Raw genomic sequence first — 14,050 nt, 5'->3', positions numbered from 1 at the left:
ATAATTGTCTACACATAGTATAGGGGTATATACATATATATATATATATATGGAGACCAAAAAGAGAAAAAGAGAGCGGCACAGCCCTAAAAACTAGAGAAAACCGGTGGTACTCCAACGATGTGTGTAGCAGTCTAAGGCCGGCGTCACACTGGCGTTTAAAACGGCCGAGTGCAATGCGATAAAACATCGCATTGCACTCGGACCAATGTTAACATATGGGGCCGCTCCCAGCAGCCGACTTTTTGACGCCCGTTTTCCTCGGTCCGAGACAATCGCAGCATGCTGCGATTGTCACCGATTATCGGATCGGACTCGCCAATGCAAGTCTATGGATGCGATGAAAAATCGGATTACAAATGGACCACAAGTGTGACTTGCGATTAAATCGCCAGACTTCGCCAGGTGACAGGAAATTGCATCAGGCATTGCCAGGAAGCTTTGGCATGCTAATTACACTGGGAGAGTTAAAAAAAACCAGGAACAACGCCTCCACGGATTCCTACAAGCATGTCGACGCTAATTAACGTCGAGATGCTCATAGTTCTGGTCCAAGAGAGACCAGAACTATGGGACCAGAGAGATGCCCACTATGCCGACCGGGCATGCAAAGAGGCAGCGTGGAGAAGAATATGTTGCCAAATGTTCCCAGATTATGCAGACAGATCTCGGGAGGACCAGGAGAGAATTAGTAAGTACACTAATGTATTTTTTGGGGGGTTTTGTCAACACAGTAAAATGTGCATTTTTGTAGTTTGAGGGGGGGGGGGGAATTTAGCAAAAGTGTCCTCCTTGTCAGATAACCAGCTTTTTCTAAGTATTACGGCACATTGTTATGTGTGAATGTTTACCCTTTAAATTTTGGGCCGCAATGTATGTTGTCCCCATTACTTGGCTATGCATTAATCACCACATTTTTCATTCAAAAATTTTACCATTTCTTGTTGATGTTTTGCCCCTATCTTAGCCAGTATATAGGTGAATCAAAAAATCATCATTGTAGTTACTTTCCTTTTCAAGTATGTTCTGATGAAGGTCCTTTTCCACCCTTTTTTTTTTGGTGGTTTAATCAATTAATTAATTGCTTGTTCTTGTTTTCCAAGTCAATTTTTTTATGGTCTGAACATACCATATTTGTGTTTTCAAAACTTGTGTTTTGTGTTACATTTCGGTGAATTATGTGACAAGGCGTTGGCGTAGCTGTAGGGATTCATATAGGAGGGAGAGACAGCTGCGGAGCCGGAGTGGTGCGGATGGAACTACCAAGAGGAAATACCTCTACTTTGACAGGCTGAATTTCCTAGCTCCGGTGATGGATCTGAGACCGTAAGTGAATTTTATTATGTTTTTGTTTTATTTTGGTTATTGAATTTATTTTATTTATATGATTTAATTTCTAAATATAGCACTGAGTCAAACCTGACAGAGAGGGAGACGGGTACCGAATCAGAGGTGCAAATTGATCCAGTGGGTGATGATGATGAACAGGCTGGTCCTTCCTCATCACTTTCCAGAAGCACCCAATCAGCACCACCACCACCACTACCACCACCGGAATCAGAAAGCCAGGCTGCACATCCCGATGAACAGGCCATCAGTAGCAGCCCCACGATGCCTCTGGCTGCCTCTCCCCAGGCTTCTGGCATCCCACGGCGAGCCCGGCGAAGAAGAGAAGGAGCAGGGTCTGTCACAAGGACTCAGGTGGACAGAGGTGTTTTGGATTACTTGTCATCAGTGACTCGTGATGATGGGGAGGAGGCATATGGACGCAGTCTGGCACAGTATCTCAGGGCTATTCCCCGTGAGTTCCGGTTGCGTACAAGAGGGGCTATACAAATAGTCCTAGATGCCAGTACCCCACCCAATAATCCCAGGCCTGTTTTTGCTTTTTTAGAAAGGTGGCAGCTTACAAATGATAATCCAATAGAGTCACATGTAAGCCATCAAGTGCAAGGTGAATCAGCCTCTCATCCTCCACAAGCTCCTCCTCCTACTCAAGCACGGATGCCTACACCTCCGCCACAGCTAGCACCACTCACAAATGTGCCTCATCAAGGCCAATATATGGGCCATAGTGCACATGCCCAATATGGCCACTTGAACATACCCAATGTTGTTGGCTGGCCACAACATGGGTATGGGCGACATGGCCATATTGGGGGATATAGTCAGTTTGGTCAGCCCTACACTCAGGACAACCCTCAACATTTACAAAATTTACAATACCATAACCCACAACTGGATCCTGGAAGGTTCCAACAGAATCCAGGTCTGTCTGCCACCACACATGCTGACACTGATGTTGGCCAGCAACCTAGGCAAGCAACCCAATCTGGACCACCGCCTTCTCCACCCCCGACCTACCATCATTTGTAGTTTTGATTTTGTGACACAGCGAGTGCCTTCTATTTTTTTATTCAAAAATGTTATGTTTGGTTTTATATTTGGACATTGATATGTGAGGATAACATTATACCATATGTTTGAAATATGGTTTTCTAATTTTCATACAAAACAAAAAATAAAAAGTTCCATGTTTAAGCACAATGACTCCTTGTTAATGTTAGGACATGTTACGTAATTTGTTAGCTAAATATAACAGGAAAACAATAGAACAAATAGAATAGAACAAAAGAACATACCCAAAATCGGGAAATGAAGAGAGTTTATGCTAGGAAAATCTAACAACACTACATAGATAATGCATCCTCTTGACAGGGAGTAGCACCCTGAGGTGACACTAAATAAGTTGTTAACTCATCACGTACTTTAAGTCATCAAGGGGACGATGGGGAGGGTGGGTCCTAGGGCAGGGAAGTAACTATGCTGATTCTAGGAACAGCAACATATCATTGTTTAGACATACAATAACGTAATGATAAGCCGCACCTCTCAAGAAATAGGTTTGTGCATTCTGGTGTCCGGAAACGTGACCTCAGGGTGCCCAATATCACCAAAAAATAAAAAAAAACAAGGCCCATCCAAGAATATGGCAAATAATTGTCAGGATGGCTACGCAGACATGATTCTAGATGGGGGAAATGTCCTTTTAGTTAGCCTTTGCCTCAAAAGTGGATGGACCAACATTCTTGCTCCTCCTTCGCGGATCCACAATCACAGGGTATGCCTCTCAAAAACATCTGAAGAAAACACAATTGAAAAGCACACGCTCAGTGGTGGTTCAATGCCAGTCTATCTGTCATGTTTGTCACAAAGCACAACTAACACAAAACAAGCAACAAATGTTGGGTAAAGTTGGTAGCCTCACAATAAATAGGTGTCTGGCTGCTGTTTTTAATTTATTACAGGCCTAAAAACCGTTATTTGTCCATTTTGCAAGACGCCGACAAAATATCGCCAGACGGATGTCAAACGGATTTCGAACGGACGCTCACATGCGAGGAAATCGCATCCTCGCATTACAATCGGATTACAGACGGATCACTGTTTAGGAAACATTTGTGCGATTCTCGTCCGTATAAAACAGACCGATTTTTTAGACGTTGTGTGTGCCGCCGGCCTAAGAAATGAACCAGGAGGTGCAATCTGCAGAAAAATAGTCCATGACAATCCAGCAAAAATAGAAGAAAGCAGATGCACTCACCAGATGCAGTTTACAAAACGTCCTTTATTTCAGTGCCAGCCGGCACATAATTCACGGCACGGGGGAGAGGGAAGTGGACAGGGAGAGTGCGACAGGTAAGACGTCTTACCTGTCGCACTCTCCCTGTCCACTTCCCTCTCCCCCGTGCCGTGAATTATGTGCCGGCTGGCACTGAAATAAAGGACGTTTTGTAAACTGCATCTGGTGAGTGCATCTGCTTTCTTCTTTTTTTGCTGGATATATATATATATATACTAGCTATTGAACCCGTTCTACGCCCGGGTGGTGAGCATTTATATTGGTATATGGTCTCCATCCTGGTATGTGCTGCTCCATCCTGCATCCCAATCCTGTCATGTGCTGCTCCATCCTGCGTCCCCATCCTGTTATGTGCTGCTCCATCCTGCGTCCCCATCCTGTCATGTGCTGCTCCCATCCTGCGTCCCCATCCTGTCATGTGCTGCTCCCATCCTGCGTCCCCATCCTGTCATGTGCTGCTCCATCCTGCGTCCCCATCCTGTCATGTGCTGCTCCATCCTGCGTCCCCATCCTGTCATGAGCTGCTCCATCCTGCGCCCCCGTCCTGTCATGTGCTGCTCCCATCCTGCGCCCCCATCCTGTCATGTGCTGCTCCCATCCTGCGCCCCCATTCTGACATGCGCTTCTCCCATCCTGCGCCCCCATTCTGACATGTGCTGCTCCCATCCTGCACCCCCATTCTGTCATGTGCTGCTCCATCCTGCGTCCCCATCCTGTCATGAGCTGCTCCATCCTGCGCCCCCATCCTGTCATGTGCTGCTCCCATCCTGCGCCCCCATCCTGTCATGTGCTGCTCCCATCCTGCGCCCCCATTCTGACATGCGCTGCTCCCATCCTGCGCCCCATTCTGACATGTGCTGCACCCATCCTGCGCCTCCATTCTGACATGTGCTGCACCCATCCTGCGCCTCCATTCTGACATGTGCTACACCCATCCTGCGCCTCCATTCTGACATGTGCTGCACCCATCCTGTGTCTCCATTCTGTCATGTGCTGCTCCCATCCTGCGCCCCCGTTCTGTCATGTGCTGCTTTCATCCTGCACCCCCGATCTGTCATGTGCTGCTCCCATCCTGCGCCCCCGTTCTGTCATGTGCTGCTTCCATCCTGCGCCCCCGTTCTGTCATGTGCTGCTGCCATCCTGCACCCCCGTTCTGCCATGTGCTGCTCCCATCCTGCACCCCCGTTCTGTCATGTGCTGCTGCCATTCTGCGCCCCCGTTCTGTCATGTGCTGCTGCCATCCTGCACCCCCGTTCTGTCATGTGCTGCCCTATTCTGTCATGTGCTGCTCCCATCCTGCACCCCCGTTCTATCATGTGCTGCTCCCATCCTGCGCCCCCGTTCTGTCATGTGCTGCTCCCATCCTGCGCCACCGTTCTGTAATTTGCTGCTCCCATCCATATGCCCCATACACTGCTCCATAAAGGTTTATGGCCCCCATAAGATGCTCCATAGTATATGCCCCCGTACACTGCTCCATAAATGTTGATGTCCCCCATAAGATGCTCCATAGTATATGCCCCGTACACTGCTCCATTATGGTTGATGGCCCCATAAGATGCTAAATAGTATATGCCCCCGTACACTGCTCCATTATGGTTGATGGCCCCCATAAGATGCTCCATGGTATATGCCCCCGTACACTGCTCCATTATGGTTGATGGCCCCCATAAGATGCTCCATAGTATATGCCCCCGTACACTGCTCCATTATGGTTGATGGCCCCCATAAGATGCTCCATATTATATGCCCCCGTACACTGCTCCATTATGGTTGATGGCCCCCATAAGATGCTCCATATTATATGCCCCCATACACTGCTCCATTATGGTTGATGGCCCCCATAAGATGCTCCATAATATATGCCCGTATGCTGCTGCGATATATAAAAAAAAAAATACCATACTCACCTATCGTCGCTGGGCGCAGAGTGCTGGGGGGCCTGAGCGGGCGGGGACATTGGCGCGCTGTGGGGGTCAGGTGCCGGAGTCGCCGCTAGCTCAGGCCCCCGACACTTGCTATACTCACCTGTCTGTCTCGTTCCAGCGCTGCGTGCCGCTTCTTCCGGGTCCTCTGGCTGTGACTGTTCAGTCAGAGGGCGGCGCGCATTAAGCGCGTCATCGCGCCCTCTGAACTGTGAACGTCACAGGCAGAGGACCGGGACACGGAGACGGAGCCGCACGCAGCTCTGGAACGGGGGACAGGTGAATATACTTGCCCTCCTGGCGGTCCCTGCCTCTCCTTTGGAGATCACAGTGTGCGTTCAGTGTTTACGCATACCGCGATCTCCTGGGAGCGTCACTCTGTGGGGTCCAGACTGCGCCGGCACTTGCGCAGTCTGTAAAGGCTTCGGACAGAGTGACGCTCCCAGCGTTATATTATATTATATATATATATATATATATATATATATATAATTTTATGTTTCAGACAGCACTAGATTGCAAAAAAGCCGGTAATTCAATTGTTGGCTTTTGCTAAATAATTCCCGAACCCGACAGGATATGAGACATGGTTTACATACAGAAAACCATTGCATATGCATATCCGTTATATTTTTATATATCCCTCACTAATAATGTTAGTAGTGTTTGTGTGTAAAATTTGGGAGCTCTAGGTGTTAAAGGGTTAATTCACAGAAAAATCTGGCGTGGGCTCCCGGTCAATTTTCTCCACTAGAGAGGGAAAGCCAGTGACTGAGGGCAGATATTAACCCCTCTGTGACCTTAGACGTACTATCCCGTCGAGGTGCCCTGGGCTTATCTGACCCTGGACGGGATAGTACGTCATAGCCGATCGGCCGCGCTCACGGGGGGAGCGCGGCCGATCGCGGCCGGGTGTCAGCTGCTTATCGCAGCTGACATCCGGCACTATGTGCCAGGAGCGGTCACGGACCGCCCCCGGCACATTAACCCCTGGCACACCGCGATCAAACATGATCGCGATGTGCCGGCGGTGCAGGGAAGCACCGCGCAGGGAGGGGGCTCCCTGCGGGCTTCCCTGAGACCCCCGGAGCAACGCGATGTGATCGCGTTGCTGCGAGGGTCTCACCTCCCTCCCTGCTCCCTCCAGCCCCGGATCCAAGATGGCCGCGGATCCGGGTCCTGCAGGGAGGGAGGTGGCTTCACAGAGCCTGCTCAGAGCAGGCACTGTGAAGCCTGCAGCGCTGCATGTCAGATCAGTGATCTGACAGAGTGCTGTGCAAACTGTCAGATCACTGATCTGTGATGTCCCCCCCTGGGACAAAGTAAAAAAGTTAAAAAAAAATTTTCCAAATGTGTAAAAAAAATAAAAAAAAATATTCCAAAATAATGAAAAAAAAAAAAAAATATTATTCCCATAAATACATTTCTTCATCTAAATAAAAAAAAAAAAACAATAAAAGTACACATATTTAGTATCGCCGCGTCCGTAACGACCCGACCTATAAAACTGTCCCACTAGTTAACCCCTTCAGTAAACACCGTAAGAAAAAAAAAAAAAAAACCAGGCAAAAAACAACGCTTTATTATCATACCGCCGAACAAAAAGTGGAATAACACGCGATCAAAAGGACAGATATAAATAACCATGGTACCGCTGAAAACATCATCTTGTCCCGCAAAAAACGAGCCGCCACACAGCATCATCAGCGAAAAAATAAAAAAGTTATAGTCCTGAGAATAAAGCGATGCAAAAATAATTATTTTTTCTGTAAAATAGTTTTTATCGTATAAAAGCGCCAAACCATAAAAAAATGATATAAATGAGGTATCGCTGTAATCGTACTGACCCGAAGAATAAAACTGATTTATCAATTTTACCAAACGCGGAACGGTATAAACGCCTCCCCCAATAGAAATTCATGAATAGCTGGCTTTTGGTCATTCTTCCTCACAAAAATCGGAATAAAAAGCGATCAAAAAATGTCACGTGCCCAAAAATGTTTTCAATAAAAACGTCAACTCGTCCCACAAAAAACAAGACCTCACATGACTCTGTGGACCAAAATATGGAAAAATTATAGCTCTCAAAATGTGGTATTGCAAAAAATATTTTTTGCAATAAAAAGGGTCTTTCAGTGTGTGACGGCTGCCAATCATAAAAATCCGCTAAAAAACTCGCTATAAAAGTAAATCAAACCCCCCTTCATCACCCCCTTAGTTAGGGAAAAATAAAAAAAAATGTATTTATTTCCATTTTCCCATTAGGGCTAGGGTTAGGGCTAGGGTTAGGGCTAGGGCTAGGGTTAGGGCTAGGGTTAGGGCTAGGGTTAGGGTTAGGGTTAGGGCTAGGGCTAGGGTTAGGGCTAGGGTTAGGGCTAGGGCTAGGGTTAGGGCTAGGGTTAGGGCTAGGGTTAGGGTTAGGGCTAGGGTTAGGGCTAGGGTTAGGGCTAGGGTTAGGGTTAGGGCTAGGGTTAGGGCTACAGTTAGGGTTGGGGCTACAGTTAGGGTTGGGGCTAAAGTTAGGGTTAGGGTTTAGATTACATTTACAGTTGGGAATAGGGTTGGGATTAGGGTTAGGGGTGTGTCAGGGTTAGAGGTGTGGTTAGGGTTACCGTTGGAATTAGGGTTAGGGGTGTGTTTGGATTAGGGTTTCAGTTATAATTGGGGGGTTTCCACTGTTTCGGCACATCAGGGGCTCTCCAAACACGACATGGCGTCCGATCTCAATTCCAGCCAATTCTGCGTTGAAAAAGTAAAACAGTGCTCCTTCCCTTCCGAGCTCTCCTGTGTGCCCAAACAGGGGTTTACCCCAACATATTGGGTATCAGCGTACTCAGGACAAATTGGACAACAACTTTTGTGGACCAATTTCTCCTGTTACCCTTGGGAAAATACAAAACTGGGGGCTAAAAAATAATTTTTGTGGGAAAACAAAAAGATTTTTTATTTTCACGGCTCTGCGTTATAAACTGTAGTGAAACACTTGGGGGTTCAAAGTTCTCACAACACATCTAGATAAGTTCATTGAGGGGTCTAGTTTCCAATATGGGGTCACTTGTGGGGGGTTTCTACTGTTTAGGTACATTAGGGGCTCTGCAAACGCAATGTGACGCCTGCAGACCAATCCATCTAAGTCTGCATTCCAAATGATGCTCCTTCCCTTCCGAGCCCTCCCATGCGCCCAAACGGTGGTTCCCACCCACATATTGGGTATCAGCGTACTCAGGACAAATTGGACAACAACATTTAGGGTCCAATTTCTCCTGCTAACCTTGGAAAAATACAAAACTGGGGGCTAAAATATAATTTTTGTGGAAAAAAAAATATTTTTTATTTGCATGGCTCTGCGTTATAAACTGTAGTGAAATATTTGGGGGTTCAAAGCTCTCAACACATCAAGATGAGTTCCTTAGGGGGTCTACTTTCCAAAATGGTGTCACTTGTGGGGGGTTTCTACTGTTTAGGTACATTAGGGGCTCTGCAAACGCAATGTGACGCCTGCAGACCATTCCATCTAAGTCTGCATTCCAAATGGCGCTCCTTCCCTTCCGAACCCTCCCATGCGCCCAAACGGTGGTTCCCCCCCACATATGGGGTATCAGCGTACTCAGGACAAATTGGACAACAACTTTTGGGGTCCAATTTCTCCTGTTACCCTAGGGAAAATACAAAACTGGGGGCTAAAAAATAATTTTTGTGGGAAAAAAATTTTGTTTTATTTTTATGGCTCTGCATTATAAACTTCTGTGAAGCCCTTGGTGGGTCAAAGTGCTCACCACACATCCAGATAAGTTCCTTAGGGGGTCTACTTTCCAAAATGGTGTTACTTGTGGGGGGTTTCAATGTTTAGGCACATCAGTGGCTCTCCAAACGCAACATGGCGTCCCATCTCATTTCCTGTCAATTTTGCATTGAAAAGTCAAACGGCGCTCCTTCCCTTCCGAGCTCTCCCATGCGCCCAAACAGTGGTTTACTGCCACATATGGGGTATCAGCGTACTCGGGACAAATTGGACAACAACTTTTGAGGTCCAATTTCTTCTCTTACCCTTGGAAAAATAAAAAATTGGGGGCAAAAATATAATTTTTGTGAAAAAATATGATTTTTTATTTTTACGGTTCTGCATTATAAACTTCTGTGAAGCACTTGGTGGGTCAAAGTGCTCACCACACATCCAGATAAGTTCCTTAGGGGGTCTACTTTCCAAAATGGTGTCACTTGTGGGGGGTTTCAATGTTTAGGCACATCAGTGGCTCTCCAAACGCAACATGGCGTCCCATCTCAATTCCTGTCAATTTTGCATTGAAAAGTCAAATAGCGCTCCTTCCCTTCCGAGCTCTCCCATGCGCCCAAACAGTGGTTTACTGCCACATATGGGGTATCAGCGTACTCAGGACAAATTGGACAACAACTTTTTGGGTCCAATTTCTCCTGTTACCCTTGGTAAAATAAAACAAATTGGAGCTGAAGTAAATTTTTTGTGTAAAAAAGTTAAATGTTCATTTTTATTTAAACATTCCAAAAATTCCTATTAAACACCTGAAGGGTTAATAAACTTCTTGAATGTGGTTTTGAGCACCTTGAGGGGTGCAGTTTTTAGAATGGTGTCACACTTGGGCATTTTCTATCATATAGACCCCTCAAAATGACTTCAAATGAGACGTGGTCCCTAAAAAAAAATGGTGTTGTAAAAATGAGAAATTGCTGGCCAACTTTTAACCCTTATAACTCCCTAACAAAAAAAAAAATTGGTTCCAAAATTATGCTGATGTAAAGGAGACATGTGGGAAATGTTACTTATTAAGTATTTTGTGTGACATATCTCTGTGATTTAATTGCATAAAAATTCAAAGTTTGAAAATTGCGAAATTTTCAAAATTTTCGCCAAATTTCCGTTTTTTTCACAAATAAACGCAGGTACTATCAAAGAAATTTTACCACTATCATGAAGTACAATATGTCACGAGAAAACAATGTCAGAATCACCAGGATCCGTTGAAGCGTTTCTGAGTTATAACCTCATAAAGGGACAGTGGTCAGAATTGTAAAAATTGGCCTGGTCATTGACGTGCAAACCACCCTTGGGGGTAAAGGGGTTAATAGCCTAGAAAGGGACCATGGTTATTGCCTTTCCCCCCCCCCCCCGGCTAAAAACATCTGCCCCCAGCCACCGCATATGTAAGATGCGCCTTTTCCGGCACTTAGCCTCTCTCTTCCCACTGCCCACACACTACTAACATTATTAGTGAGGGACATATAAAAATATAACGGATATGCAATGGTCTACTGTATGTAAACCAAGTCTCATATCCTGTCAGGTTCGGTTATGATTTAGCAAAAGCCGGCAATTGAATTACCGGCTTTTTTGCTATCTAGCGCTGTATGAAATAAAAATATATATATATGTGTGTGTCAATGACGATCAAATATATATATATACTGTATATATATATATATATATATATATATATATATATATATATATACCTATACTATGTGTAGACATTTATTTTAGCTATCCTATTCTAACCTGTCAGTGTGATTTTACTGCACACCGTACTGAATTGCCGGCCAGGGCCGGCGTCAGCACCCGGCGCACCAGGGCAAGTGCCGGGGCCCTGGTGAGACAGGAGGGGCCCATTCATGGTACGGTACACTGAGGCTCTGGGGGGCCCCTGCAGGCAGAGCTGGCGTTAGGGGCAGGCAGCTGCCTAGGGCCCCCGCTCCCCCAGCGGCCCTCAGCTAGCGACACATCATGCAGCCGCTATGGAGTCCCTGTGAGGCAGGGGGGCCCGCCTGCCAGCATTGCTCTCCTCTGCTGCCGCCCCATTGAACTACATCGGCGTCTGCCGGTACAGGTCAAAGCAATGATGGAGGAGAGAACGTCAGCTGACGCTCCCTCTCCCATCATTCCCCGCTCTGCCTCTGACACTGCGGGTGCGAGATGACATCATCGCACACTCACTGTGTGCCAGGCAGTGCAGCCGCTGAGACAGGAGCAGGGAGCAGCACGGGCGCGAGGAGGTGAGGAGTGTGTTGTTTTTTTATTATAACAGTGAGTACTGGACTGTGGGGCCTTTCTCGGTGGGGGGAGATGCGGGCTGTGCTATACTACATACTACATGGCTGCGCTATATGCTACGTGGGCTGTGTTACATGGCTGTGCTATATACTACATGGCTGTGCAATATGCTACGTGGGCTGTTACTGTATATACTACGTGGGCTGTGTTATATGCTACTTGGCTGTGCTACATACTACGTGGGCTGTGTTATATACTATGTGGCTGTGCTATATACTATGTGGCTGTGCTATATACTATGTGGCTGTGCTATATAATACGTGGCTGTGCTATATACTACGTGGCTGTGCTATATACTACGTGGCTGTGAGTATTACGTGGGCTGTGCTATATAGTATGTGGGCTGTGTTATATGCTATGTGGCTGTGCTACATACTACGTGAGCTGTGCTATATAGTACGTGGGCTGTGTTATATGCTACGAGGCTGTGCTATATACTACATGGCTGTGCTATATGCTACATGGGCTGTGTTATACTGTATGCTATGTGGCTGTGCTATATACTTCATGGGCTGTGCTATATACTACGTGGCTGTGCTATATGCTACTAGTGATGAGCAAGTATACTCGTTGCTCGGGTTTTCCTTAGCATGCTCGGGTGGTCTGCGAGTATTTGTGACTGCTTGGAGATTTAGTTTTTGTCTACGCCGCTGCATGATTTATGGCTGTTAGCCAGCCTGAGTACATGTGAGGGTTGCCTGGTTGCTAGGGAATCCCCACATGTAATCAAGCTGTCTTGTAGCCGCAAATCATGCAGCTGGGGCAAGGAAAGCGAAATCTCCAAGCAGTCACAAATACTCGAAGACTACCCAAGTGTGCTCGGGAAAACCTGAGCAACGAGTATAGTCGCTCATCATCTACGTTAATACTTTCTAATGTTTGCTTTAAATAGTTTTCCATAAAAAAAATTGTCATATTCAATGTATGCCGTTTTAACTTTGCAGCAAGTTCAACTAACGATAAAATGCCTACTGGTAACTGAGGAAGAGGGAGTAGGTCACAAAAATTGACTTATATATAGAGCCCCTCTGCTGTATGGTATTGTAGAATTTACAATAGCTATCACTCATGTAAGAAGTGAAATCTGGCATTGTACTATACCTATATTTCTCTGCTGTTTCTGTGCATCATGAATCATGGTATGTGTTAACGGGGGTGCCACTGAGATTCTTTCGCCCGGGGCTCTCAAAAACCAGGAGCCGGCCCTGTTGCCGGCTTTTCTAAAGAACATCAAAGCGTATTTCTCGCAAGTCACACTGATGGTCCGTGTGGTGTGCGAGTTTTTCTCCCATACACCGTGCTAGCGCAGATAGAGCATCTGCTAGCTCTATCTGCGCTAGTGGTGACGGACCCGGAAACGCTGCAGCCCGCGTCTCAGGGTCCGTCACTCAATGACTGCACATCGCTAGCGCACGCCCGCGATGCATCTGACATTGCTTTCAATGGTGGCGTTAACGGACTACGTTACACCGCGTTATGCCGCGGTGTAACGTAGTCCGTCTAATGGAAACACAGAACGCAGTGTGAACCCGGCCTTACTGAGAAGATAGCATCAACCACTGAGGACTCTCAATTCTAAACATTTTTCTATCTACTGGCTAACACGGTACCAAGATATATTTCTTTCCTGTATCAATTATTGGATTGTCAGATTTTGATTTGACAGAACTCACGGAGCGATATTTCTTCTTTTGTGGGCTGAATGTGTTAGTTGGAAATGGCAATGTTAGACAACAGATCAGGGAACAAGCATCTGGCACATTTCCTTCTTGTTATCACAAAGTACAATGGGGGAGGGGCAGCCGACTTCCTAAACTATGCAGCCCCTGATGCAGAGCTGCAGCCATCTGCGCCCTTTTCACTGGACTCTTCCTGCCTGACCTGAAGTTCGGCTCTGGAATTCGCCACCAGCTGCCCCGGGCTGAGTGCCAGTGCCTACTACTAGCCACTCCATGAGCCCATCACTGGTCACTTCAGAGAGGATGCATTACAGCCAGCAGACCAGTGCACAGGTCCATGCAGAACTTCCACCAATATTACTCACCCACAGCTTCAGGGAGCCACACGGCGAGCAGGAGCAGGGAGAGCCCGGACAGCCCTGGTGCGGCAGCTGCTGCCATGACCCTCACATCACTCAGTGCCAGCCAGTCCGGGCTAACAGGGTCCCTCTTGCTTCCTTCCTTCTCCTCCTCTTCCCCTTCCCCTCACTCCTCCTTTCTGGATGGATTTCTTCCTACCCACCCCCTATTCTCCCCCTTCATCTCACTTTTCTACAAAGTGCTGAAGACGATGCTGAAGTTGGTATCTTTATTCAGCAATTTTTTCTTTTGTTTTTTTATAGGTTTAACAACAAAAATAGGCATCACAATAATAACATGCAATGCAGCGAGGAGCCCTGAT

At 46.6% G+C, this 14,050-nt stretch overlaps 2 protein-coding genes across 5 annotated transcripts in view; one reads left to right on the top strand and one right to left on the bottom strand.

Moving 5' to 3' along the window:
* The window catches only part of RECK (reversion inducing cysteine rich protein with kazal motifs), a 764,658-nt gene extending 750,808 nt beyond the window's left edge, over positions 1 to 13,850 (bottom strand). For 3 of the 4 annotated variants that reach the window (XM_069730400.1, XM_069730403.1, XM_069730401.1), the window contains exon 1: positions 13,695 to 13,846. In XM_069730400.1, the coding sequence (XP_069586501.1) occupies positions 13,695 to 13,770 (76 nt within the window). In that variant the 5' untranslated portion in view covers positions 13,771 to 13,846. Of the gene's footprint in view, positions 1 to 13,694 lie in introns of all 4 variants that reach the window. The other variant, XM_069730404.1, reaches the window with a different exon arrangement.
* On the top strand, positions 1,204 to 2,547 carry LOC138642314 (uncharacterized). Its single transcript, XM_069730405.1, has 2 exons — positions 1,204 to 1,326; positions 1,407 to 2,547. The coding sequence occupies exons 1-2, from the start codon at positions 1,313 to 1,315 to the stop codon at positions 2,374 to 2,376; spliced, it is 984 nt and encodes a 327-aa protein (XP_069586506.1). The 5' UTR covers positions 1,204 to 1,312; the 3' UTR covers positions 2,377 to 2,547.
* Positions 13,851 to 14,050: the final 200 nt, after the last annotated feature.

The sequence above is a fragment of the Ranitomeya imitator genome, chromosome 6 (assembly GCF_032444005.1).
Source record: "Ranitomeya imitator isolate aRanImi1 chromosome 6, aRanImi1.pri, whole genome shotgun sequence".
NCBI classification, from domain to species: Eukaryota; Metazoa; Chordata; class Amphibia; order Anura; family Dendrobatidae; genus Ranitomeya; species Ranitomeya imitator.
The sequence above is the reverse complement of the archived record's forward strand: the minus strand, read 5'-3'. Positions and strand labels throughout refer to the sequence as shown.